This window comes from Monodon monoceros, unplaced genomic scaffold (assembly GCF_005190385.1).
Source record: "Monodon monoceros isolate NGI ecotype Baffin Bay Population unplaced genomic scaffold, NGI_Narwhal_1 Super_Scaffold_21, whole genome shotgun sequence".
In the NCBI taxonomy this organism is placed as follows: domain Eukaryota; kingdom Metazoa; phylum Chordata; class Mammalia; order Artiodactyla; family Monodontidae; genus Monodon; species Monodon monoceros.
The window spans coordinates 107,442,921-107,468,488 of record NW_021703778.1 but is presented as its reverse complement, the minus strand read 5'-3'; the positions used below and the strand labels follow the sequence as shown (position 1 = coordinate 107,468,488).

Below are 25,568 nucleotides of genomic sequence, written 5' to 3'. Positions count from 1 at the left end.
TGAATTTTCAAAAAGTGTGTCAAATTTAATCTTAAATCACATTTGTAGCCCTAGAATCAAAGGCTCTGGAAACCTGGAGACCAGTACCAGCTCTGTGCCAAAGTAGCTCTGTAGTTTGGAACAATCAATCCATAGAGCTACTCTGGGACAGAACTGGTATCGGTCTCTGAGCCTCAGCCTCTTTGTCTAAAAAGTGAGATTTTAACTTGATGATTGTGTAGTTTTCTTCCAACTCCAAAGCAGTCAAACCCTATGACTCCAAAAGTAACCTTCAGGGAGAGGAAAGCTAGTTTACTCCTTTCTGATATGATCAAGCTATTCCTGATGTAGTCACATGCTCCACCATACCTCAAAAGAAATCCTTTTGTAATAACAATTAATTATTTTAACTTTCTGAGAGAGCATCGAGAAAATTTCAGTTCCTCTAGAAGCTGCCACTTCAGTGTTGGATGGTTTCCCTAGAGAATATCTTTGGTCCTCTTGTCAGTATTTCCATAGCCCCTAGTTGAACAGTTACTTTTGTGATTTCTCACTAAGTCAGGCTGAAATTATCTCCTATTTGGAGAAGCCCTGTTCTAGTTTCTGGACCTCTAAAGGTGTTTGGGATTTTAGGAAAGTAATGAAGGAACGACAGATAGACGTCCCCCTACTGGGCCTGGGGCCTGATCAGGGCCTGACTGCAAATCTTAGCGGTGCTCTTACTGTTGGCTGGGTGCTTTTAGTCTTCCAGGGCACACCCTGGTAGATAACTAGCTGAGTCATAGAGAGTGCAAGAGGATGGAGGCCCTTCCTACTCGCCCACCCTCAACTTCAGTAAAGAGAGCATGTTTCACATCACGCATATGAGCTTTTAGGCTCTAGAATTAATTGCTCAAGCTTTTGGACTGTAAGGACTTACAAAGTAAAAACATGAGTGTTCTAAAGATTTTTTTTAAAGATATTTTTGAATGAAGAAAACATTCTGGATTCTAGAGCTATCCTATATTTGTCAGGGAGGGGGCACAAGAATATAAATAGGAACCCCAGCTTGTTCCTGGCTTTTCCTCCCAGGCATGCATGTGGAATACCCCCCTTACCATCCCAGCCTCTCTATTATTCCTGCCTCCAGTCCTGGGGTGGTAAAGAGACCTGCATAGGCCCTGGCAGCAGGCACTGGGATGACCAGGTACCCGCTAAATTCTGGGGACCCAGGTGCTGGAGGGTGGTCAAGGAGTGGATGGGGGGCCCTGCCGGCTCTGGGTAAGCATCCTTACCCCATGGAGAGGGGTGCTGCTGAAGGAGAGCTAGAGTAGGGTCCTCTAAAGCACAGGGCCCAGGAAGGGGACCCTGGTTGTCTGGGTCTGAAGACAGTACTGCTGCATTCCATTCTAGCCAAAATTAACCAAGTCTTTAAGCCTTTTTAAGGCCACCAAATACCAAAAGGGGTGTCAAGGGTTTTGGTGCCTTGACACACATTAGGTGTGCACTGAACTGGGGAGGAATTGGACTTCTACACAGCGCTGTTCATGGGTGCCATCCTCTGACTATTTAGCAGAAGGGGATTCGATTGCTCCTTTGAATTATGAATTGTCTGGAGAATTCGGCAAACCTGGGGCTCTGGAGCTGAGCACATGTTGAGAAGCTCATCCGTTGGTTCCTAAAAACTATCTTAATTCGTGGAATTTGAAGTCTTAAATAAGTCTACCAAAGTATGAGGAAGGGCAAACTTTCCCGACAGAAGTCCTCAGGCAACATTTCAGCCCTGCGGGTGGAGTGGAATGTAAAGAGGGTACCAGGGCTGCTTCAGCGCACGTGAACGGTTTAGGTCCTGATGTGCTTAGTCCCCGGGGTACAGGCCGCCCCACTTGAGACTACTCTGCAACAGAGAGTTTCCACTTAGTAGAAGGGTTTTCAACAAACCAGAATTTCTGTCCTGATTTCCTGAGCTTATGTCATTTCTTTTTAATAACCCATCTGCCTTGCTCTGTGACGTTAGTCTTCTTAGAAGTAAAACAAGCCCATACTAGGGAAAAATGTAAACAATGCATTTAATTTCCCAATGTCTAACCCTACAGGCTCTGGAAAACTGCTCCCTTCTTAAAAGGCTTCAGGGCGGTAAAGTCTCTGGAGAAAGACTGCGAGTAAAGGGCTTCTTGGGAGTTCCATAAGGTTTGGACTCCCACCTTCCTGTTGCTGCAACAAGACTGAGCCTTAAATCGTGTCTGTTCCAAGCAGACGAACGTGGAAGGCTTCCTTAATCTGAGCAAACACAAAGGTTATGTGCTCTTGAGTGTTGGGAGAACCGGTTCCAAGTTGCAATTATATCAGCTGCTGGTCCAACCTTTCAAGGCCTAAGGAAGCTTCCCTGGCACAACGTTAGCTGCTCTGGCAGGTTCCTGGTTACATGCTACCAGGGTGGTGATGCGGTCTGTCTGTGAGGCCACACCTCTAAAAGGCTCCCTTGTCTTACTGTTAAGAAACTGATGTGTAAAGTTTTCCCTGGACTTCTTCAACGTGACAGTTAAACAGAACTGTGGGGAATTCCCTGGAGGTCCAGTGGTTAGGACTCCGAGCTTCCATTGCCGGGGCCTGGGTTCAATCCCTGGTCGGGGAACTAAGATCCTGCAAGCTGCGCAGCCCGACCAAAAAAAAAAAAACTATGTATGAGACAGAATAGAGTCGTAATTTGACCTTTTTCAGATGGCTGAGGGTAGAAACTCTTTCAGAATCTCAATAGAAGAGAGGTGCCCCATGCCCTGCCTGCCCTGCCCCCTGCTGCACTTTTAGACCATGGGAGGGCCACGTGAATTTACAGCTTGAGCACAGACATACACTTCCAGGTCTGGAGAGATTTAGTTCCCTTCTCTAAATTATGCAAACTTCCTAATCTGTCAGGTGGATGTGCCTAAGTATTTCCCAAGAACAGGAATATATAAGTTGATCAGAGAGGAAGAGAAGGCAAAAATGAAACTAAGTAAAATGCAGGGTAAGGATGAAAATTGTGTGCTTTGGTGTGAAAATTAAATTCAAACAATAACGCTGGAGTTCATTACATGGACTTATGCCATACACTAGAGGGATACAAAGACAAACCCATCTCTACTTTTAATAAACACCTAGTCAGTATATAAGACACATCAACACACTGAGTCCAACTATAATACACATCCTACTATATCTGATTCACTTTACTTCTCTGAATATCTAGACTTATAAGACTTTCCCATCCTGTTCTAGGTGTAAGATAGCTCAGTTACCTAGTCATGGCAACATCAAACATTAAGGCTGAGAGGGTGTTAAGGCTCTTCTAGTTTAATTCTGTCATTCTGAGATGAGGGGGTTATGTGTCTCGTCTGATACACACAGACAGTTGGTAGCAGCAATGAAAGCAAAACTTGGGTATCTATATTCCCAGTAAAGTGTCTATTAGCTTTTGCTGTCTTCCTGATGACTTCTTAAATCAAAAGTCATTTTTCTTATTACCCTGTACAAGGAGGAAGAGATTTATTTTGAATTGCTTTAAAGGACTTAGTTAAAATGGAATGTGACATGCTGAATAAAAATACACCCTAATATACAGCCTGGTCTTGGGTCTCCTAGGTCAAAAGGACCACAGATTTAGGTCACTCACCACTAGAGGGCACTCAGATTTCCCCAACTGATTTAAAGAGGCTTCAAATACAGCCTGCAAATCAAGTTTATCAACATGACATTTTCTATCAATAGTAAAAGGTAAATGGCCATTTCCCCAGAATATACTGGCATACTGTTTCTGGGCATAGGTATCTAGTGTGTATGTGTGTATGTGTATGTGTGTGTGTGTGTGTGTGTGTGTGTGTGTGTGTATACACACAAACATGTTATAATTAATATATATTTGTTATAATTAATGTTACTATTTCAGATTCAAGCCTGATGTTTTCTCAAAGGACACCTATTTATTGCGTTCAAGTGGTAAGCAGATTTCCGAAGTAAAGATTAACTTAAAAGACAACTTGCCTCCAGAGCACTGACACAAAGCCCAGTGGGCTCCTGCCCAAATCCGCAGGCCTGCAACATTCTAAGTAAATCATGCTTGTTCTTGGGGCCCTTGGATACTTTGATTTAAAAAGGAGAAGAGAAGAAAAGGAGAGCTTCCTCTGCTATAAAAGGAGATGAATACAAGCCAGGCAATGTCTTTAACCTTCCAGTTTATCATCCCTGAAGGCCTTCTTCTGATCATGTGGGGAATTTCTGGAGATTTATACCTAGAGCTATGGAAATCCATTCTCTCCAGGAGGCCCAAGCACTTTCTGGCTGTGTTATTTAAATTCTGCAAAAGTCTATTCCATATGCACAAGTTAAATTAATATATGAGAGTGATCATTAACTACACCATAGCATTGCCCTGTCTGAAGAGTACAAGGATCGTCTTTGTGGAAAAGGGTGGAGGGTCCTGCAAAGCGCCTGTGCCTCCGCTGTCTTGTCAGGGCGGCTGATGATGAGCCTTCTGGATTCTGGACTTGGCTGAATTGGTTTCCTGCCCCATGGCACTCACCTGATCAAGACTAGCCTGTTCTTTGCCAAGTACTATGGAAAACTTGGTTCACAGCACTGAAAAAGGATACATCTAGTTCACTCTGGAAAAGAGAAAAGAGTCCGAGGATGAGAAGGAGACACTGGGACACAATGCACTTAGCAGAGACAGCGCCTGCTCTGGTTGCCAGCCTGAAAGCAGGTGGGAGAGGCTGCTCTGTAGGGAGAAGCCTGAGTGCGGGAAGGCCCTGAGTTTGGGACAGTGATTTAAAAAAACAAAATAGGCTGCAGTTTAGAGAACTTTTATAGGCTAGAACAATTCACCTTTAGAGTGTAGAGGGAATAAACTAATTCAACCTTTACAGATCATAGGTAATTTGATAGGTATATACAAAATCGTAATAATGTGCACACAGTTTGAATCCATCAGTTTTACTTCTAGAAGTCTCTCCTAAGGGAACAGTTAAATAACGGCACAATGATGTGTGACAGCATATTCAGGGTAATGTTATTTATAGTAGCAAATTGCTGAAAACAAGCTAAGTGTCTATCAAGGGGGGACTACTTAAATAAATTATAGCAAATCCACAAATGATGACATAGGTACATAAGTCCCGACATACTGTTAAATAAAAAAGCTAGTCTGGGGCTTCCCTGGTGGCGCAGTGGGTAAGAATCTGCCTGCCAATGCAGGGGACACGGGTTCGAGCCCTGGTCCGGGAGGATTCCACATGCCGCGGAGCAACTAGGCCCGTGCGCCACAACTACTGAGGCTGCACTCTAGAGCCCATGAGCCACAGCTACTGAAGCCCACGCACCTAGAGCCCGTGCTCCACAACAAGAAAAGCCACCGCAATGAGAAGCCCATGCACCGCAACGAAGAGTAGCCCCTGCTCACCGCAGCTAGAGAAAGCCCGTGCATAGCAACAAAGACCCAACACAGCCAAAAATAAATAAAAATAAAAAAGCTAGTCATAAAATGGTATATACAGGATTATCCCCTGTATATATGTAGATAGATATAGATATAGTTAGATACAGATACATAAAGCCTAAAAGGCAATGTACCTAACAGTATGTATCAATAAACGGCATGCTCACTGATGATCTACCCTTTCTTTTTGCTCATATGTATTTTTAATTTTTTTTAATGAACAAATGTATGTCCTGAAAAAGTCATAGATGGAGAAAAGATGAAAGCGCTAAATTCATCTTTGAAAGGACTTAAGGTTTGTCAAGTGCAGCACTGACAACTCTGATCCCACTTCCTCAACAGCAAAAGCCCTCATCTCTTGCAAAACTGCCTCTTTTGAAGCTAACTGGGCTGGCTTTCTGTTTTGAAACGTGATGTTAAGATGCTTCTTTCAGCCCAGACAGCATGAGATTGATCTCCAAATTTAAGATTTGGAAACTCTAAGATTAAAAATAGCCCCAGAAAAACTGTTTAAAACTCACAAACCTAAAAATAAATCTTAGATGACAAGGCATTCTCCATGAGTGGGACAGATTCTATTTTCCTTCCCAGGGTTCTCTTCTCTCTCCTCTTTTTCTTCTTTTTGCTACTGTCAGCCTAAACCGGGTCATCCCTTAGTACTCTCCAAGTCCTGTATAATCACCTGGCTTAAATTAAATTCTAATCTTTACTTCTGTGGTTTATGTGGTCACTGACTCTCTCCCTAGAATAACAGCTAAAATTCAGCAACCTGCTATTTATTCTTAGTTACCGAATATAATAATTTTTAAAACCTTAGCAATGATAGTGCCTGTACCCACGCTTTATTCTCCCAGGTTTAAAACATTGCTATTTTGGGAAATTATATTCTTCTTGATAGGTGTTCCCTTAAAGTGACTAACCATGGCCAGCTCTGAATCACAGACCCTGACTTGCAACCAGTCTGTCTAAGAAAGTGGTCATCAGGAGATAAGCCGGAACTACAGCTATGCTGTCCGTATGGTAACCACCTGCCTTGCATGGTGATTTAAATCAATTAAAATTAAATAAAATTATAATTTCAATTCCTCATTTACACTAATCACATTTCAAATATTCAAGAGGTACATGTGGCTTAGCACCTACCACATTGGATGGCACAGATAGAGAACATTTCTATCACTGCAGAAAGTTCTATTGGACAGAAAGTTTTGGTCTATAGTGCTCTCCCCAAGCAATCAATAAGAAGGTGGATTTTTTTTTTTTTTTGCATTACGCGGGCCTCTCACTGTTGTGGCCTCTCCCATTGCGGAGCACAGGCTCCGGACGTGCAGGCTCAGTGGCCATGGCTCACGGGCCTAGCCGCTCCACGGCATGTGGGATCCTCCCAGACCGGGGCACGAACCCGTGTCCCCTGCATTAGCAGGCGGACTCTCAACCACCACGCTACCAGGGAAGCCCAAGAAGATGGATTTTAAAACCAGACCCAATGCCCCCTGTCCCTGCAAGGCCAGTCTCTGGAATGGCCAGACCTCTTGCTCTTTCAGCTTTGGAGGGCACCAATCCCTTCCTAGCTAGAGGCACTACCATGTCGCAGGCCACTAGGCAGCTGCCCAGCTCCAACCGCTGAATTAGGAAATAGCTGACAGCAAGCCTCATGCATTAAGGCAGTGGTTCTCAAACTTAAGCATGCATCAGAATCACTTGGAAGGCTTGTTAAAACACAGTTTGCTGTGCCTCAACCCAGAGTTTCTGATTCAGTAGTCTGGGGTAGGCCAAGAGTTTATACTTCTAACAAGTTCCCAGGTAATAATTATGCTGCTGGTCCAGGAACCACACTCTAAGAACAAACTGCACTAAGGCAATGAAAACAAGCTAGTCGATTGCCCTGTAAAGAAGTCTGCCAGGGCTTCCCTGGTGGCGCAGTGGTTGAGAGTCCGCCTGCCGGACTGAAACCCGTGCACCTAGAGCCCGTGCTCCACAACGAAGAGTTGTGGCTCCACAACAAGAGAAACCACCGCAATGAGAAGTCTGCGCACCACAACAAAGAGTAGCCCCCGCTCACCACAACTAGAGAAAGCCCGTGCATGGCAACAAAGACCAAATGCAGCCATAAATAAATAAATAAATTTATATAAAAAAAGAAGTACTGATATATGTTACAACGTGATCAGCATAACCTAGAAAATATGCTAAATTTAAAAAGCCAGTCACAAAAGACCATATTTTATTGTACTTTATATAATTCTGTTTATATAAAATGTCTATAACAGACAAACCTATAGAGACAGAAAGTAGACTGAAGATTGCCTAGTGCTTGGAGCAGGTGGAGGGGATAATTGGGAGAGAAATGCTAAATGGTATGGTGTTTCTTTCTGGGGTGATGAAATATTTTAAACTTGATTGTGGTGATGGTTACACAACTCTGGGTACATACTAAAAACTATACACTTTAAATGGGTGAACTGTATGTTATTAAATTACATTTCAGTACAACTGTTAAAGGACTGCTGGAAAGGAACTCATGTATTCCTTAAGGGGACTTGGTTTTGATCCTCAAAGCAAGGGTTTGGATGGAAATGATTCTTAAACTAAAAGGGTCCTGGTGTCCTAGGAGGGGAAGCAGAAGAAAGAAGAAAAGAGAGAGGAAGTTCAATAGCAAAATATCTTAATTGAGAGAAAGACACAAGAGGTTCTTGGTCTTATAGAACTGGTTCTTTATAAAGATCTAAGACACACGTAGGTTTCTAACACGTTGGATGAGCTAGAAGGAAAGGTAATGAAAATTTGACGTCATTTGATTTTTAAGTTTTACACATTAAAGCTCTATATTAACACATTTTTTTTTAATATATAAATTTATTTATTTATTTATTTTTGGCTGTGTTGGGTCTTTGTTGCTGCGCGTGGATTTTCTCCAGTTGTGGTGAGCGGGGGCTCCTAATTGCGGTGGCTTCTCTTGCTGTGGAGCACAGGCTCTAGGCGTGCGGGCTTCAGTAGCTGTGGCACGTGGGCTCAGTAGTTGTGGTGCACGGGCTTTGCTCCGTGGCATGTGGGATCTTCCTGGCCCAGGGCTCGAACCCGTGTCCCCTGCATTGGCAGGTGGATTCTTAAACACTGCGCCACCGGGGAGGCCCATTAACACATATTTTTGACATAGACCCATTTCTGGGAAATTGAGCTAAGGACGAAAACCATTTTTTAGTCATTAGACTTACCACTCGGCTGAAGTAGTCATCTAAAACTTCCACGAAGTTATGGATGAATTCATAAATTGCCATCTCATTCTGAAATAAAAAAGGAAGGGTACAGTTAGTTTTATTTTTATTTATTTATTAAAAAAACATTTATTTTTTGGCTGCATTGGGTCTTTGTTGCTGTGTGCGGGCTTTCTGTAGTTGCGGCGAACGGGGGCTACTCTTCATTGTGGTGCGCAGGCTTCTTATTGCGGTGGCTTCTCTTGTTCTGGAGCACAGGCTCTAGGTGCATGGGCTTCAGTAGTTGTGGCATGCGGGCTCAGTAGTTGTGGCTCACGGGCTCTAAAGTGCAGGCTCAGTAGTTGTGGCACTCGGGCTTAGTTGCTCCGTGGCATGTGGGATCTTCCCGGACCAGAGCTCGAACCCGTGTCCCCTACATTGGCAAGTGGATTCTTAACCACTGTGCCACCAGGGAATTCCCGGGTGCAGTTAGTTTTAATATGACCTATTGGGGAAATCAGACATGGAGCTGCCCAGTCGTCAACCAGGTTTTAGAGCATTTGGTAAACAGATAATGTGAGCAAAGCAGCTTCCTATTGACAAATATTCAGAATAATTCTAGGACTTATTTCTTTAAAAGAAGCTTATCAATAGGGGAAATGTAGAAAACCTTAACCTCTAAGATTTTTTGAAAAGTCCATGATGAATCTAGCTGAATTGAAACCAGATTGTGTCTGGTGATTATAGAGTTTTGAGGTTTACTCCCTGACTTCATCACCAACTGGCTGAAGCCAGGTTCTTTTTTTGTTTTGCTTTCCCCCAGGGTCTTCATGTCATCACTTTTCCATCTGTGAAGATGGGGAAACCATCTCAAAGTTTGGTTCATGGATAAAAAAACAATCAACTGAGATTTCAAAGTATTTTAGATCTTAAATACCCTTTCAGGGATTCCATGGCCAAAGGTGCTATTGATGTGGGACTGACCATTTCTGAAAAGGTGAACTATATCTGATGAGATGTAATTACAACACAATCATATTTACAGTTTGCTCTGCCTTCTGAAATGTCAGCCTATGTTTAATGCCACAGTTGTTTGGCCTCTACCCTTGGCTAAGCTACCCCACTGTGCCACACAGAATGAGGGCAGGAAACTGGTATTACTTAGGGTCGAGGAAGGCATTCTGTGGTTTTGTGCTTCTCCACAAATTGCTCATCTAATCCAAAAAATATCCTAGGTTTATCTCTTCCACACAGTTTCCCCAGCCTTGATAAAAACCAATATCCTTCAAGAGTCAAGATAATTGTTATGGAGGTAAGTAGGGAAGAAAATGTCAATTTAAGGAGGAATCAAAATCAGACTGTTGGGCTTCCCTGGTGGCGTAGTGGTCGAGAATCCGCCTGCTGATGCAGGGGACACGGGTTTGAGCTCTGGTCTGGGAAGATCCCACATGCCACGGAGCAACTAGGTCCGTGAGCCACAACTACTAAGACTGCGCTCTAGGGCCTGCGAGCCACAACTACTGAGCCCACGTGCCACAACTACTGAAGCCCGCGCGCCTAGAGCCCATGCTCCGCAACAAGAGAAGCCACTGCAATGAGAAGCCCATGCACCACAACAAAGAGTAGCCCCCGCTCACTGCAACTAGAGAAAAGCCAGCACGTGTCAGTGAAGATCCAATGCAGCCAAAATTAAATAAATAAATTTATTTTAAAAAAAAATCAGACCGTTATTCCTAATTTTCTTGTATTTTCCATAAGCTCTTCTATTATCTTACCTCAGTGTCATTAACTCCGACCACAATGAAGAGAGCTGCATACTGCCGATATATCAGCTTAAAATCCTTATATTCAATGAAAGAGCACTAGACAAAACACAATTAGACATTAATTCCTGAGGCTGACAGGGATTTCTTCAAAATGGCATGCATAATTTCTAGGTTCTGATTTGAGTATCTGTCAACACATTCCTAGAAATATTCAACATTAAGATGTGACACAGTCTTTGCTGGCCGCCTCCTCACAGTACTCAGGGGAATGCTTGGAAGCATCTCTAGTGGGAGGTGGAGAAGTGGTCTTGGAAAAATGTCTGAGTGTTCACATGGGTTCCCACCTGTACTTCTTCTTATTCCTTTGCTTGGCTCTGTGTGGAACTCAGCCAGCAAAGAAAAGGCTACTAAATAATCAGCATTTTAGACTGCCTCCAAAAGTGAAAATAAGCCAACCTGATACAGAAGATTTTCTTCTTTCCATCTCCCCTGGGCTCTTTTGGAAGCAATTAGAGATTCCGTTTGTACTATCTGATAGTCATTCAAGAGCCAAATATACAGAGCATACACACATGCAAAAAAGAAAAAATCTTGACTTCTTTTTGAGAAGAATCAATGTAGGCTCTTTTTATAAATTATTTAAAGATGGCTTTTGTGTGGCAGACACTAGACAAAAATCTCCCATTGTAAATATTGCTTTATAGGAATTAATAACTAGCTTACCATTACTGACTAGTGGAGGAAACAACTCCCTTCCCATTCATCTCTCTCCTAAAGCCATTGTACAAAGGGGAAGAGGAAGGCACTGGGTGGACAGGAATTGGACAGCAGGCTGAAGGTACAGTGTTGCCCTTCCTTTGGATTTTTGGGTGCGCTTGACCAAATGTGACTGAGCAAGAACGGTATGACTTTTTGCACTGGGATATGTTGCTCTATGGTGTTCAGATGTACCTGGGAATGAAGCTGCAAGTTGTTTTGTTTTGTTTTGGTTTGGTTTTTTTTGGCCATGCTACACAGCTTGTGGGATCTTAGCTCCCTAACCAGGGATCGAACCCACATCCCTGGCAGTGAAAGCACAGAGTCCTAAACACTAGACCACCAAGGAATTTCCGAAGCTGCAAGTTTTGATTATGGCATTTCTTCCACGGGAAAGCCATTCAACGATCTATATAATGGAGGAGTTTGAGGCTTTTATTAGACATTAGGATAAACGTATTAAGTCCAGGACCATTCTGCAGCTTTTGGTTCATTGTAGAGCCAGTATTATTTCTGTTCAGTCAGATCTTTCAAGGAAACAAAATCTATTTGAAAGAACTGAGGAACATTTTTCAAAGACTCTCAGGAGTTTCTGACATTCAAAAAAAAGGTATCCAAGCACCTTTGTGGATAAAATAAAAATGAAGCTGAGATTGTGTTACTTTGGTACCTGATTATGCTAAAAGCCCAGTGGGTTCCCTTTAAAATCTAAGATAATTTAGAATGCTTCAAAAATATCTAATGGTATGTTCATTTCAAAGCATATATTTCAGAGGGTAACCTATCAGTGAAAACTATGAAATTGTAGAGTGCCTATGTAGAAAGATTCAAACAGAAATACTTCTGCAGTTTGTTTACCTTTACTTAAAGTATGTGGCTATTAACACAGTCCTTTAATAGTTTTTGTTTTCTTTTGACAACTACATAAAGCAGTGTGTGCCATGGCAGTCCAAAGTAGTAATTCAAAGAGGACTCTGAGATGTTCTGACTGGAAAATCAATTTAGAAGCCAAGGGAAACACAGTTCTAATGCGTAACTTGTGAGCACTGATGTAGCTTAATATTTTATGACTTACCAGTGGTTCCCAAGAGCAGCCTTTCTACATATGCAGTGAAAAAGAGAACTAGCAAAATTAATGGGTGATTTAAATAAGCCTTCTGAATTTGTATTAGTTTGCTCAGTGATTTCCAAGGATTCCAAGTTTAGGGCCTAGACTAAGTAATTCTCCAACTAAAGTCCTTTGTAAAAGTAGACTCAGTTTTTACAATTCCTGTTTACTATTATTTTAACGATTTAATTTAACCTCAATTTTGGCAGAATGGATAGATTTGTTGTTTCATATGAATTTTTTAACTTCCATTTCTCCCATCTATATAATAAGACAAGTACAAATCAAATTTGTTTTGTTTTTAAATTACTTTTTCCAGTATTACCTTGGTGGTAAATTTATAAAAATGATAAGCAGAAAAAAACTGCACTCCACATGAGAATCATGCTATTATCCTCCGGCACAAAGTGGGTCTTGACTGTTCCCCTCTATACTGGTCATCTGACCTTCATCTTTTGGCTTAAAGAAAGCCGTCTGCTACAGGCACTCCTAAGAGTTCCAAGGGCTGAATTCATATGAATAAAAAAAAAAGGTATGTCTATTAGCAGGCTTAAATTTGAGCTGCCACTTCCATAGTGCAATAAGACAAATATGCTGACCTAAATATGAACCCAAGATTTTTCCTGATTTTCTTTGCTTTTATTTTCCTTAAGGGGATGTAAAGAGAGCTATGCGGCAGTCTTCATTTCACTTCATTTGTTAATTTTCCCTAATAGCTATTGAAAGAATGTAGTTCAAAGAAAACGATGGCCCCTGCGACTCAGTAATAATAAATCTGCCACTGCTGAGTTGAATGCAGAGATCAAAGAGAATCAGAAACTTACTTGTTCATTGGATCGAGAGAGACAGCTCTTTATGACTTCTGTTTCCAGAAGCGTACGCTTATTAATCTCCACATGTTCATAGTACTTAGAAAGTCGGGTCTGCCCTTGTTTATTCACCATGAGGAAAAATTTTATCATTTTTTTTTTCTGGCCAGTATTTTTCCAAATATAGTTCAAAAGTTATGGCGAGGGGTAGCTGTACCCAGAACCTGAAGAATAAAAGAACAACAGAAAGGCAAGATCAAATTTCTCAAGAATCATATTAAATGTGTTCTGTAGATGAACCAGAAGTAAAACGTCTTCTGATAACATTGGTCTTCACTCCTGTGAACTAAATGAGACTTTAATAAATAACTAAAGATAAATTTTCCTTAGTTATCCTCCAAAACATTTTTGAGTATCTACAGTAGTTCTACTCATATTCATTCAATTGTTTCATCAATCTTGTTGGGCGCCAACTATGTGTCAAGCACCAGAAGGAGAATATGGATGAAGAAGTAATGATTTCTGATCTTCAGATCATGACACCTAGCAAAGGTACTGGATAGGTAAACAAGTAACAGCAGTACAGGGTGATGAGTTATAACTGGGACAGGTATACTTCTGTGGTGCACAAAAGGGAGGGACAAGGAGCATCATGGGAAAGTTGGGAATGGCTTCCCAGACAAGGGGCATTTAAGCAAGATCTTGAAGAATGACCCAGAGGGAGAGACTCTGAGGCACAGAAAATAGGGGTATGAAAGCTTTGGGAAGTTCACTTTGGTTGCAGGTCAGGGGGCAAGAAGAATGGTCACAGGAAATTGAGCTGCTCGCATAAGATAAAATTGGCTTTAGAAGTTATGTTAAGGAATATGAAATTTATTCTATGGACAATGGAGACAGGACGTGTAGTGAAGCTCTTCTTTCCTTAGTGTTGAAAGCAGTAGTAACATCAACTATTTGTCGAAGTCCTCGTACAAGGCCCCGTAACAAGTCCTATAAGGTTCTGTACTGAGCAATTTACATACATTATTCAGTTCTCACAATTTTCTGAGGCAGGGACTTCTGTTATCCCCATTTTAAGGATAAGAAAACTGCATTTTACAGATGTTAAGGCACCCAGCATACCTGGATTACTGTATGTCAGGGGTGAGATGCAGGTCAGAGGCTAAGCGCATGCACAGATCCATGACACCCCTACTCCTCATTCATGCTTGTGGGTTTATTTCAAACTCAGCTGTATTGAATCCCATGTTTGTTATTCTTATACTTAATATAGTTTTTGAAATAATCAATGCAAAAGCGCACAATATTGACCAATGGCCAATTCTTTCCTCATGAGCATCAGAGCTGTCTCAGGCCAATCTTACAATATCATATTCACATTTTGTAATATCTTTGAAAATCAGTGCAAAAGACCAAGGTTAACAATAGTTCTTAAGCGAAATTTTAAAACTTGGAATAATTTTACAGAATAGTTGCAACAGATGATGAGATAATATTTTTATATTATTTTTTGCCTTCCTAGCTCATCTTTTATTTCCTAAACCCTATCAGACAGGCGGTTATCTCATAACAATTCCAAACATTAAGAGCTGGTTAGAGGCAGATCCAGTCTGGCAAAGCCTGGGGCTGCTGTGTTCATTCGGTGTGCAGAACAGGATGTCATCTAGACCAGCTCAGCCGGGGATTTGACAGCTGTGCCACAGGGGGAGGCCTGTGGTCATTCACTCCCTTTTCCAGGAAGATAAACTCACTACTGTAGGTGGCATTGCAACATACTCTGTGTTATTTAGTCATTTGGTGTTAAGTCCTGCTTTTATCCTCCTTACAAATTACTGCCAGTAAAAATTATGGCAGATGACTAATAAATTAAGATTACCATCCTTTCCTTTATTCCCTTTCAGCAAACTTATTTTAAAACCATCTATGAAAGTTAGAAATGACAATCCTATACCCTGGACTCCAACTGCCAGGTAAAAGAAAATATTGTCTCAAAGGTACTCATGGCCAAACCATTGCCTTTAAATGCCCTGGTTGCATTAAGTGGTAAAATGAGATGTAAAATGATCCCACTGAGATGCCACACCAAGGGATCAAATTGGTTTCCACCTTACAAGCACAGCATTCCTTCCCACTGACTTCAAGAGCAAGGATGACAAACAAGGACGTGCTGAACTGATACTCATTAGGACACAAGTCTTGAAAATGGTAGCTGAAGGCATCTAAAGACTTGAATACAGTATTTTTTTTTGCACGCTCATAAACAATTACACGATTTACAACTGTAGGATTACACAGTGGTAATAAAGCGGACAAGCAAAACTGTAAAGTATTTCTATTATAAAATATACAACACCAAAATATACAATGTGGAGACTCAGAGACAGGTACATGTTTGAGAACTGAAGATGAATGACATAAGCACCTATCCTGGTTACTAATTACCAGGGAGGAGGGAGATCAAATAATTATGAAACTGAGGTAGGGCAATAAGAAGGAATATGCTTAGACAAGTGCTGGGAGTGGTCGGGGAGCAGATATGAACTTCCTCTGTTAATATACTCTTTGCATTCAACAACACACGGGCTGGGAAAGATGTCTTGATTGCCAAGAAGTTAGGAGATTCCACACCCAAGAACTTGTGTGAATGTGTGTGAAAAATCAAGGAAGAATAAAAAAGAAACTTTACTGGAGAAGACATTACACAAAGGGCGCTAGGATGCCTAAAGGCCAAGACTAGGGAGGTGGGTAGATTCACAGTAGAATATAAACAGATCAGCGTCCCAGTCCCCTACGTGATGTAAACTTAATGCTTAGAGAAAAGACAGACTGGAAAGACTAAAGTAAGTATTGAATTGGGCACAGTTTTCATACTTCTGATGGTGTATTTCTGGGAGTTAGAACTGGAAGAATCTTTATAGGTTGTCATACCCAAAGATGACAAATAGATTTCAACTTGGCCAACTTTGATTAACTGTACTAACTGCATTGAGCACTGTGTTGGGAAGGATTCTGAAGCTGTTTTCAGGTTCAGAGCAAGACGATGTCATGAATAATTAGTAATGTCAGTTGTGGGTTAGGAAGCAGGGTGTGGCAACATATGCACCTTGTATCTGTCATCTCTGATGTGCACTCCATTTTGTAGATGGGAAAGCTGGTAATCTGAGATGCAGAGTGAAGTCCTGAATTCTGGTCTCTTGACTCATAATGCTGTCTTTATCACATTGCCTCTGTCTCACTCAGTGTATTAGTGTCATTAAGTCCATTTAAGCTTAAGAAGCATCAACTTCAGGTATCTTTGGGAATGATCAACTCAACATTATCTTTTCTAATGCTGCTGCACAATGAATGGAAAATACCAAACAATTCACTGCACGAAAACAGTAGAGTAGGAAGTTTCTGGAAATGAAAATGTTATTTGATGATGGCTAACATCCTTTCTAGCTCTAAATGCTTTCTATGTACCCCAGAACCATAATATTGTAAAACTCACACACACACACATACACATACACACACACACACACACACACACACACACTCAGGGAATATCAGACAAAAACTTTGTTTTTGCCCCATGAAAATGACTGAAATAAAATCCCCCAAGTTACAAAGCCAATTTCCACCAAAAACTGTATACTACTCGTAAGGTATAATAGTCAAAAGCATGAACTAGGTAGAGCTTGACTGTTTGGCTCTACTACTTATTAGCCTTGTGATACTGGGAAAATTACTTAATCTTCCTGTACTCAGTCTGAGGTACAATGGGAATAATATTAGTACTGACCTTCTAGATTGTGAGGAGTAGTTAGTATATGTAACATTCTTAGAACAGTGTTTGGCAGTTGGCATGAAGTGAGTGCTATGTAAGTGTTGGCCAATGTCATTACGATAGTATATCACCTCTTCCTCAGACAAGCCTTTCCTGCCTATCCCAATCCCTCTTTCTAACCACAAAAAGTTGGCTATCTTTTCTTTGAACCCATCACTGTATCTTACAAAACTGTCACCCTAAATAATCACTATTTGATTACATTCTGAGCTCCCCAATCAGACCAGTGATTTTCACTGTTTTACTGTGATATATTTTACGCTGTGATATATTTTACATTGTGACCCAGTATACAGGTACATACATATCTGAATGGAAGTTCATAAAACGATACTCGCCCATACTTTGTGTATTGTACTCCAGTATCTTCTATGACCTTTCATTTTATAAAAAATGCAGTTGTGAGGGGTTTGGATTACACAGATGTATGGATTTTTCAAAACTCACCAAATGTAAATTTTATATAAAAAGAAACTAATACTCTGGTTGATGATATACATGCTGAAGTATTGGGGGGAAATGTACTGATGTCTACAATTTACTTTTTTTTTGGGGGGGGCGGGCTGTGCTGCCTGGCTTGCAGGATCTCAGTTCCCCAACCAGGGATCAAACCCGGGCCAAGGCAGAGAAAGCCCGGAAACCTAACCACTAGGCCACCAGGGAACTCCTTATAATTTACCTTGAAATGCACCAAAAAAACTAAGATAAATTAATGGATGGGTAGACAGATGGATAGATGGTTAGATATATGATAAAGTAAGTACAGTTGGCCCTCTAGATCTGTGGGTTCCATATCCACAGATTCAACCAACCATGGACTGAACATATTTGGGAAAAAAAATTCCAATATGTTCCTAAAAGCAAAACTTGAATATGCCGTGCACTGGCGACTATTTACATAGCATTTACATTGTATTAGATATTATAAGTAATTTAGAGTTATTTCTAGCTTAAGTTATTTTAAAGTATATGGAAGGATATGCGTAGGTTATATGCAAACACTAAGCCATTTTACATAAGGAACTTGAACGTGCACCGATTTGGGTATGTGTGGGAACTCTAGAACCAATCCCCCATGGATACTGAGGGACGGATGACTATATAGTAAAAGATTAATGGTAGAATTTAGGTGGTGAGTATATGGGAATTCACTGTGAAATTCTTTTCAACTTTGTAGTATATTTGAAAATCGTCACAACAAAATATTGAGGAAAAATGCTAGTTGTGGCCCACTGATACATTTTTTTTAATTCCATAGATTTTATTTTTTAGAATAGTTTTAGATTTACAGAAAAAATTGCAAGGACAGTATAGAGTGTTCTCATATACTCCACACCCAGTTTCCCCTATTATCAACATCTTAGTTATTATGGTACATATGTTACAATTAATGAATTGATACATTATTATTACCTGAAGTCTATACTTTATTCAGATTTCCTTACATTTTACTGAATGTCCTTTTCCAGTTATAGGATCCCATATTATATTTAATCTTCACATCTCCTTGGAATGCACTTGGCTTTGACAGTTTCTTACACTTTCCTTGTTTTTGATGACCTTGACAGTTTTAAAGAACACTGATCAGGTATTTTATAAAATGTCCTTCTATTGAGAGTTGTCTGATGTTTTTCTCATGATTAGACTGGCTATATGGGTTTTGGGGAGGAAAACAACAGAGGTCAAGTGCCATTTTCATCACATCCTATCAAGGGCACATACTACCAACATGACCTATCACTATTGATGTTACCTTGGTCACCTGGCTGAGGTAGTTTCTGTCAGGTTTCTTTACTGTAAAGTTATTCCCTAACCCCATCCCCTGCCCTTTCCATATTGTACTCGTTGGAAGGAATTCATTACGTACAGCCCATGTTTAAGGGGTAGAGATTTTAGTTTGATCTCCTTGAGGTGGGAGTATCTACATAAAATTATTTGAAATTCTACTGCACAGGAGATCTATTCTACCTATTTATTTATTTATTCAACCATTTATTTACATCAGTACTGACCCATGGATATTTTATTTTACACTTTGAGTTATAATCCAATATGACCCAATGATTTTTAATTTCAGAATCTGCTAAAGGACTGTGACCCAAAATTTGAAAAAGACTATACCAGACAATGAACTTGTGGGTAGGGTCTATATCTTACTTCAGATATTTGCATTGTGCCTAGTATATAGTGAACATCCAATAAATGTTTGTTGAGGGACTTTGCTGATGGTCCAGTGGTTAAGACTCTGAACTTCCACTGCAGGGGGCACAGGTTTGATCCCTGGGCAGGGAATTAAGATCCTGTATGCCGTGCAGCACAGCCAAAATATATTAAAAAATAAATAAATAAAATTGTTGAATGAATGAAAGCTTTTTCTGTTTAGCAATAAATTTTCCTTAAATAAAAATAGCAAAAGTATTCAAGCAAAAAAATCATATAAAATACCCTGGTATCCCAACTTCTGCTGCAAATCCTGTTCATCTTACCAAAGACTGAACCAATGTTTTTCAATATGTTTAGTGCATATCCTTCTAGACCTTTTCTATACATTTACATGTAAATATTCATGCATGTGTAGCAACTCTATTTTTTAAACATAAATGTGATCAATGAACTCCAAAATGTCAAGAGGCAGTGTAGTGTCTATTCTCTTCCAGTACCATTAAATGAACCTGGTCCACTCACAAGACCCCGGTTGGATTCTACAAAAGGACACTAAAGGGATGTATTTTTGAATTCATCGAAAGGACATCCTGCTGAAACAATCTAGCTCAGGCTTTCCTGGGTCTTTGTCCCATTGGTCCAGTACCTTGGCTCCCATTCCGGCTCGGGTCTTGGTGCTTAATGAAATGGTTTGGAGTTCTACACTCTTGATCTTGATCTTCCACAACTTGATCTTTGGTATCTGCCCTTTGGCTATAACTCCAAGGGGCTTTGGCACCCAGCCCTTGCACTATATAATATTATATAATATCTAACTTACAAAGTGGTGGCAAAGATTAAATGAAGAAATAATACAGTTTTTGTAAAATGTTTAGCACACTGACTTCTTTCATTTCCTCCCTTTATGTGTATTAAATTAGAGGGACTTAACGTGGTGGCCCAGTGGGTAAGAATCCACCCGCCAATGCAGGGAACACAGGTTTGATCCCTGGTCCGGGAAATTCCCACATGCCGCAGAGCAACTAAGACATGTGCCACAACTACTGAGCCTGCGTCCTAGAACCTGTGAGTCACAACTAGTGAGCCCGCGTCCAACAGCTACTGAAGCCCGCGTGCGTAGAGCCGGTGTTCCGCAAAGAGAGAAGCCACTGCAATGAGAAGCCTGTGCACTGCAATGAAGAGAAGCCCCCGCTCGCCACAACTAGAGAAAGCCCGTGCACAGCAACGAAGACACAATGCAGCCAAAAATAAATAAAATTTAAAAATTTATTTAAAAAATTACAGAGCAGAAGCAAGAAGAACTACAATCCTGCAGCCTGTGGAACAAAAACCACATTCACAGAAAGATAGACAAGATAAAAAGGCAGAAGGCTATATACCAGATGAAGGAACAAGATAAAATCCCAGAAAAACAACTAAATGAAGTGCAGATAGGCAACCTTCCAGAAAAGGAATTCACAATAATGATAGTGAAGATGATCCAGGACCTTGGATCATGAATGGAGGCAAAGATCAAGAAGGTGCAAGAAATGTTTAACAAAGACCTAAAAGACTTAAAGAACAAACAAACAGAGATGAACAATACAATAATTGAAATGAAAAATACACTAGAAGGAATCAATAGCAGAATAACTGAGGCAGAAGAATGGATAGGTGACCTGGAAGACAGAATGGTGGAATTCACTGCTGCAGAACAGAATAAAGAAAAAAGAATGAAAAGAAATGAAGACAGCCTAAGAGGCCTCTGGGGCAACGTTAAACAAAAGAACATTCGCATTATAGGGGTCCCAGAAAGAGAAGAGAGAGAGAAAGGACCCGAGAAAATATTTGAAGAGATTATAGTTGAAAACTTCCCTAACATGGGAAAGGAAATAGCTACCCAAGTCCAGCAAGCACAGAGAGTCCCATACAGGATAAACCCAAGAAGAAACACGCCGAGTAATCAAACTGGCAAAAATTAAAGACAAAGAAAAATTATTGAAAGCAACAAGGGAAAAATGACAAATAACATACAAGGGAACTCCCATAAGGTTAACAGCTGATTTCTCAGCAGAAACTCTACAAGCCAGAAGGGAGTGGCATGATATACTTAAAGTGATGAAAGGGAAGAACCTACAACCAAGAGTACTCTACCTGGCAAGGATCTCATTCAGATTTGATGGAGAAATCAAAAGCTTTAGAGACAAGCAAAAGCTAAGAGAATTCAGCACCACCAAACCACCTCTACAACAAATGCTAAAGGAACTTCTCTAAGTGGGAAACACAAGAGAAAAAAAGGACCTGCAAAAACAAACCCAAAACGATTAAGAAAATGGTAATAGGAACATACATCTCGATAATTACCTTAAACATGAATGGATTAAATGCTCCAACCAAAAGACAAAGGATTGCTGAATGGATACAAAAACAAGACCCATCTATATGCTGTCTACAAGAGACCCACAACAGACCTAGGGACACATACAGACTGAAAGTGAGGGGATGGAAAAAGATATTCCATGCAAATGGAAATCAAAACAACATTGGAGTAGCAATACTCACATCAGATAAAATAGACTTTAAAATGAAGAATGTTACAAGAGACAAGGAAGGACACTACATAATGATCAAGGGATCAATCCAAGAAGAAGACATAACAATTATAAATATATATGCACCCAACATAGGAGCACCTCAATACATAAGGCAACTGCTAACAGCTATAAAGGAGGAAATCGACAGTGACACAATAATAGTGGGGGACTTTTAACACCTCACTTACACCAATGAACAGATCATCCAAACAGAAAATTAACAAGGAAACACAAGCTTTAAATGATATAATAGACCAGATAGATTTATTGATATTTATAGGACATTCCATCCAAAAACAGCAGATTACACTTTCTTCTCAAGTGCGCACGGAACATTCTCCAGGGTAGATCACATCTTCGGTCACAAATCAAGCCTCAGTAAATTTAAGAAAATTGAAATCATATCAAGCATCTTTCCTGACCACAACGCTATGAGATTAGAAATCAATTACAGGGGAAAAAACGTAAAAAACACAAACACAGGAGGCTAAAAAATATGGTATTAAATAACCAAGAGATCACTGAAGAAATCAAAGAGGAAATCAAAAAATACCTACAGACAAATGACAATGAAAACACGACAATCCAAAACCTATGGGATGCAGCAAAAGCAGTTCTAAGAGGGAAGTTTATAGCTATACAAGCCTACCTCAAGAAACAAGAAAAATCTCAAATAAACAATCTAAACTTACACCTAAAGGAGCTAGGAAAAGAAGAACAAACAAACCCCAAAGCTGGCAGAAGGAAAGAAATCATAAAGATCTGAGCAGAAATAAATGAAATAGAAACAAAGAAAACAATAGCAAAGATCAATAAAACTAAAAGCTGGTTCTCTGAGAAGATAAACAAAATTGATAAACCATTAGCCAGACCCATCAAGAAAAAGAGGGAAAGGACTCAAATCAATAAAATTAGAAATGAAAAAGGAGAAGTTACAACAGACACCGCAGAAATACAAAGCATCCTAAGAGGCTACTACAAGCAACCCTATGCCATTAAAATGGACAACCTGGAAGAAACGGACAAATTCTTAGAAAGGTATAACCTCCCAAGACTGAACCAGGAATTAATAGAAAATATGAACAGACCAATCACAAGTAATGAAATTGAAACTGTGATTAAAAATCTTCCAACAAACAAAAGTCCAGGACCAGATGGCTTCACAGGTGATTTCTATCAAACATTTAGAGAAGAGCTAACACCCATCCTTCTCAATCTCTTCCAAAAACTTGCAGAGGAAGGAACACTCCCAAACTCATTCTACGCGGCCACCATCACCCTGATACCAAAAGCAGACAAAGATACTACTAAAAAAGAAAATTACAGACCAATATCACTGATGGATATAGATGCAAAAATCCTCAACAAAATACTAGCAAACAGAATCCAACAACACATTAAAAGGATCATACACCATGATCAAGTAGGATTTACCCCAGGGATGCAAGGATTCTTCAATATACGCAAATCAATCAATGTGATACACCATGTTAACAAACTGAAGGAAAAAAAACATATGATCATCTCAATAGATGCAGAAAAAGCTTTTGACAAAATTCAACATTGATTTATGATAAAAACTCTCCAGAAAGTGGGCATAAAGGGAACCTACCTCAACAAAATAAAGGCCATATACGACAAACCCACAGCCAACATTCTCAATGGTGAAAAACTGAAAGCATTTCCTCTAAGATCAGGAACAAGACAAGGATGCCTACTCTCACCACTATTATTCAACATAGTTTTGGAAGTCCTAGCCACGACAATCAGAGAAGAAAAAGAAATAAAAGGAAGACAAATTGGAAAAGAAGTAGTAAAACTGTCACTGGTGCAGATGACATGATACTATACATAGAGAATCCTAAAGATGCCACCAGAAAACTACTAGAGCTAATCAATGAGTTTGGTAAAGTTTCAGGATACAAAATTAATGCACAGAAATCTCTTGCATTCCTATACACTAAGCATGAAAAATCTGAAAGAGAAATTAAGGAAACACTCCCATTTCCCATTCCAACAAAAAGAATAAAATACCTAGGAATAAACCTATGTAGGCAGACAAAAGACCTGTATGCAGAAAACTATAAGACACTGATGAAAGAAATTAAAGATGATACCAACAGATGGAGAGATATACCATGTTCTTGGATTGAAAGAATCAATACTGTGAAAATGACTATACTACCCAAGGCAATCTACAGATTCAATGCAATCCCTATCAAATTACCAATGGCACTTTTTACAGAACTAGAACAAAAAATCTTAAAATTTGTATGGAGACACAAAAGACCCCGAATAGACAAAGCAGTCTTGAGGGAAAAAAACGGAGCTGGAGGAATCAGCCTCACTGACTTCAGACTATACTACAAAACTACAGTAATCAAGACAATATGGTAGTGGCACAAAAACAGAAACACAGATCAGTGGAACAAGATAGAAAGCCCAGAGATAAACCCACGCATCTATGGTCAACTAATCTATGACAAAGGAGGCAAGGATATACAATGGAAAAAAGACAGTCTCTTCAATAAGTGGTGCTGGGGAAACTGGACAGCTACATGTAAAAGAATGAAATTAGAACACTCCCTAACACCATACACAAAAATAAACTCAAAATGGATTAGAGACCTAAATGTAAGACTGGACACTATAAAACTCTTAGAGGAAAGCATAGGAAGAACACTCTTTGACATAAATCACAGCAAGATCTTTTTTGATCCACCTCCTAGCTTAATGGAAATAAAAACAAAACTAAACAAATGGGACCTAATGAAACTGAAAAGCTTTTGCACAGCAAAGGAAACCATAAACAAGATGAAAAGACAACCCTCAAAATGGGAAAAAATATTTGCAAACAAATCAAGAGACAAAGGATTAATCTCCAAAATATATAAACAGCTCATGCAGCTCAATATTAAAGAAACAAACAACCCAATCTAAAAATGGGCAGAAGACCTAAGTAGGCATTTCTCCAAAGAAGACATACAGATGGCCAAGAAGCACATGAAAAGCTGCTCGACGTCACTAATTATTAGAGAAATGCAAATCAAAACTACAATGAGGTATCACCTCACACCAGTTAGAATGGGCATCATCAGAAAATCTACAAGCAACAAGTGCTGGAGAGGGTGTGGAGAAAAGGGAACCCTCTTGTGCTGTTGGTGGGAATGTAAATTGATACAGCCACTATGGAGACCAGTATGGAGGTTCCTTAAAAAACTAAAAATAGAATTACCATACGACCCAGCAATCCCACTACTGGGTATATATCCAGAGAAAACCATAATTCAAAAAGACACATGCACCCCAATGTACATTGCAGCACTATTTACAATAGCCAGGTCATGGAAGCAACCTAAATGCCCATCGACAGATGAATGGATAAAGAAGATGTGGTACATATATACAATGGAATATTACTCAGCCATAAAAAGTAACGAAATTGGGTCATTTGTAGAGACGTGGATGGATCTAGAGATTGTCATACAGAGTGAAGTAAGTCAGAAAGAGAAAAACAAATATCGTATATTAACGCATATATGTGGAACCCAGAAAAATGGTACAGATGAACTGGTTTGCAGGACAGAAATTGAGACACCGATGTAGAGAACAAACGTATGCACACCAAGGGGGGAAAGTGGTGGCAAGTGGGGTGGTGTGATGAACTGGGAGATTGGGATTGACATGTATACACTGATGTGTATAAAATTGATGACTAATAAGAACCTGCTGTATAAAGAAATAAATAAAATTCGATTTTAAAAAAACGTACCTAAAAATTAGAAAAATATGCTGATAAGGCTATATAAGGAAACAGATATGTATATGTTATTAGCAATTCCTTAATTTGTTATAAATTTTCTATAATGAAACCTGGTAGAATGTAACAAAAACAATCATGAAAGTGATTCTACTTTTCAACTCAAGCAGTTCAGTCTTGGG

At 39.9% G+C, this 25,568-nt stretch overlaps 1 protein-coding gene across 5 annotated transcripts in view; it reads right to left on the bottom strand.

The window, feature by feature from the left end:
* Positions 1 to 25,568, bottom strand: part of AP4S1 (adaptor related protein complex 4 subunit sigma 1) — a 59,694-nt gene that overhangs the window by 5,552 nt on the left and 28,574 nt on the right. For 4 of the 5 annotated variants that reach the window (XM_029239666.1, XM_029239669.1, XM_029239668.1 and 1 more), the window contains 4 exons: positions 13,077 to 13,285; positions 10,398 to 10,484; positions 8,644 to 8,712; positions 4,587 to 4,598 (listed from right to left, as the gene is read on the bottom strand). In XM_029239666.1, coding sequence (XP_029095499.1) covers positions 4,587 to 4,598; positions 8,644 to 8,712; positions 10,398 to 10,484; positions 13,077 to 13,214 — 306 coding nt within the window. In that variant the 5' untranslated portion in view covers positions 13,215 to 13,285. Of the gene's footprint in view, positions 1 to 4,586; positions 4,599 to 8,643; positions 8,713 to 10,397; positions 10,485 to 13,076; positions 13,286 to 18,303; positions 18,418 to 25,568 lie in introns of those variants that run through there. The other variant, XM_029239670.1, reaches the window with a different exon arrangement.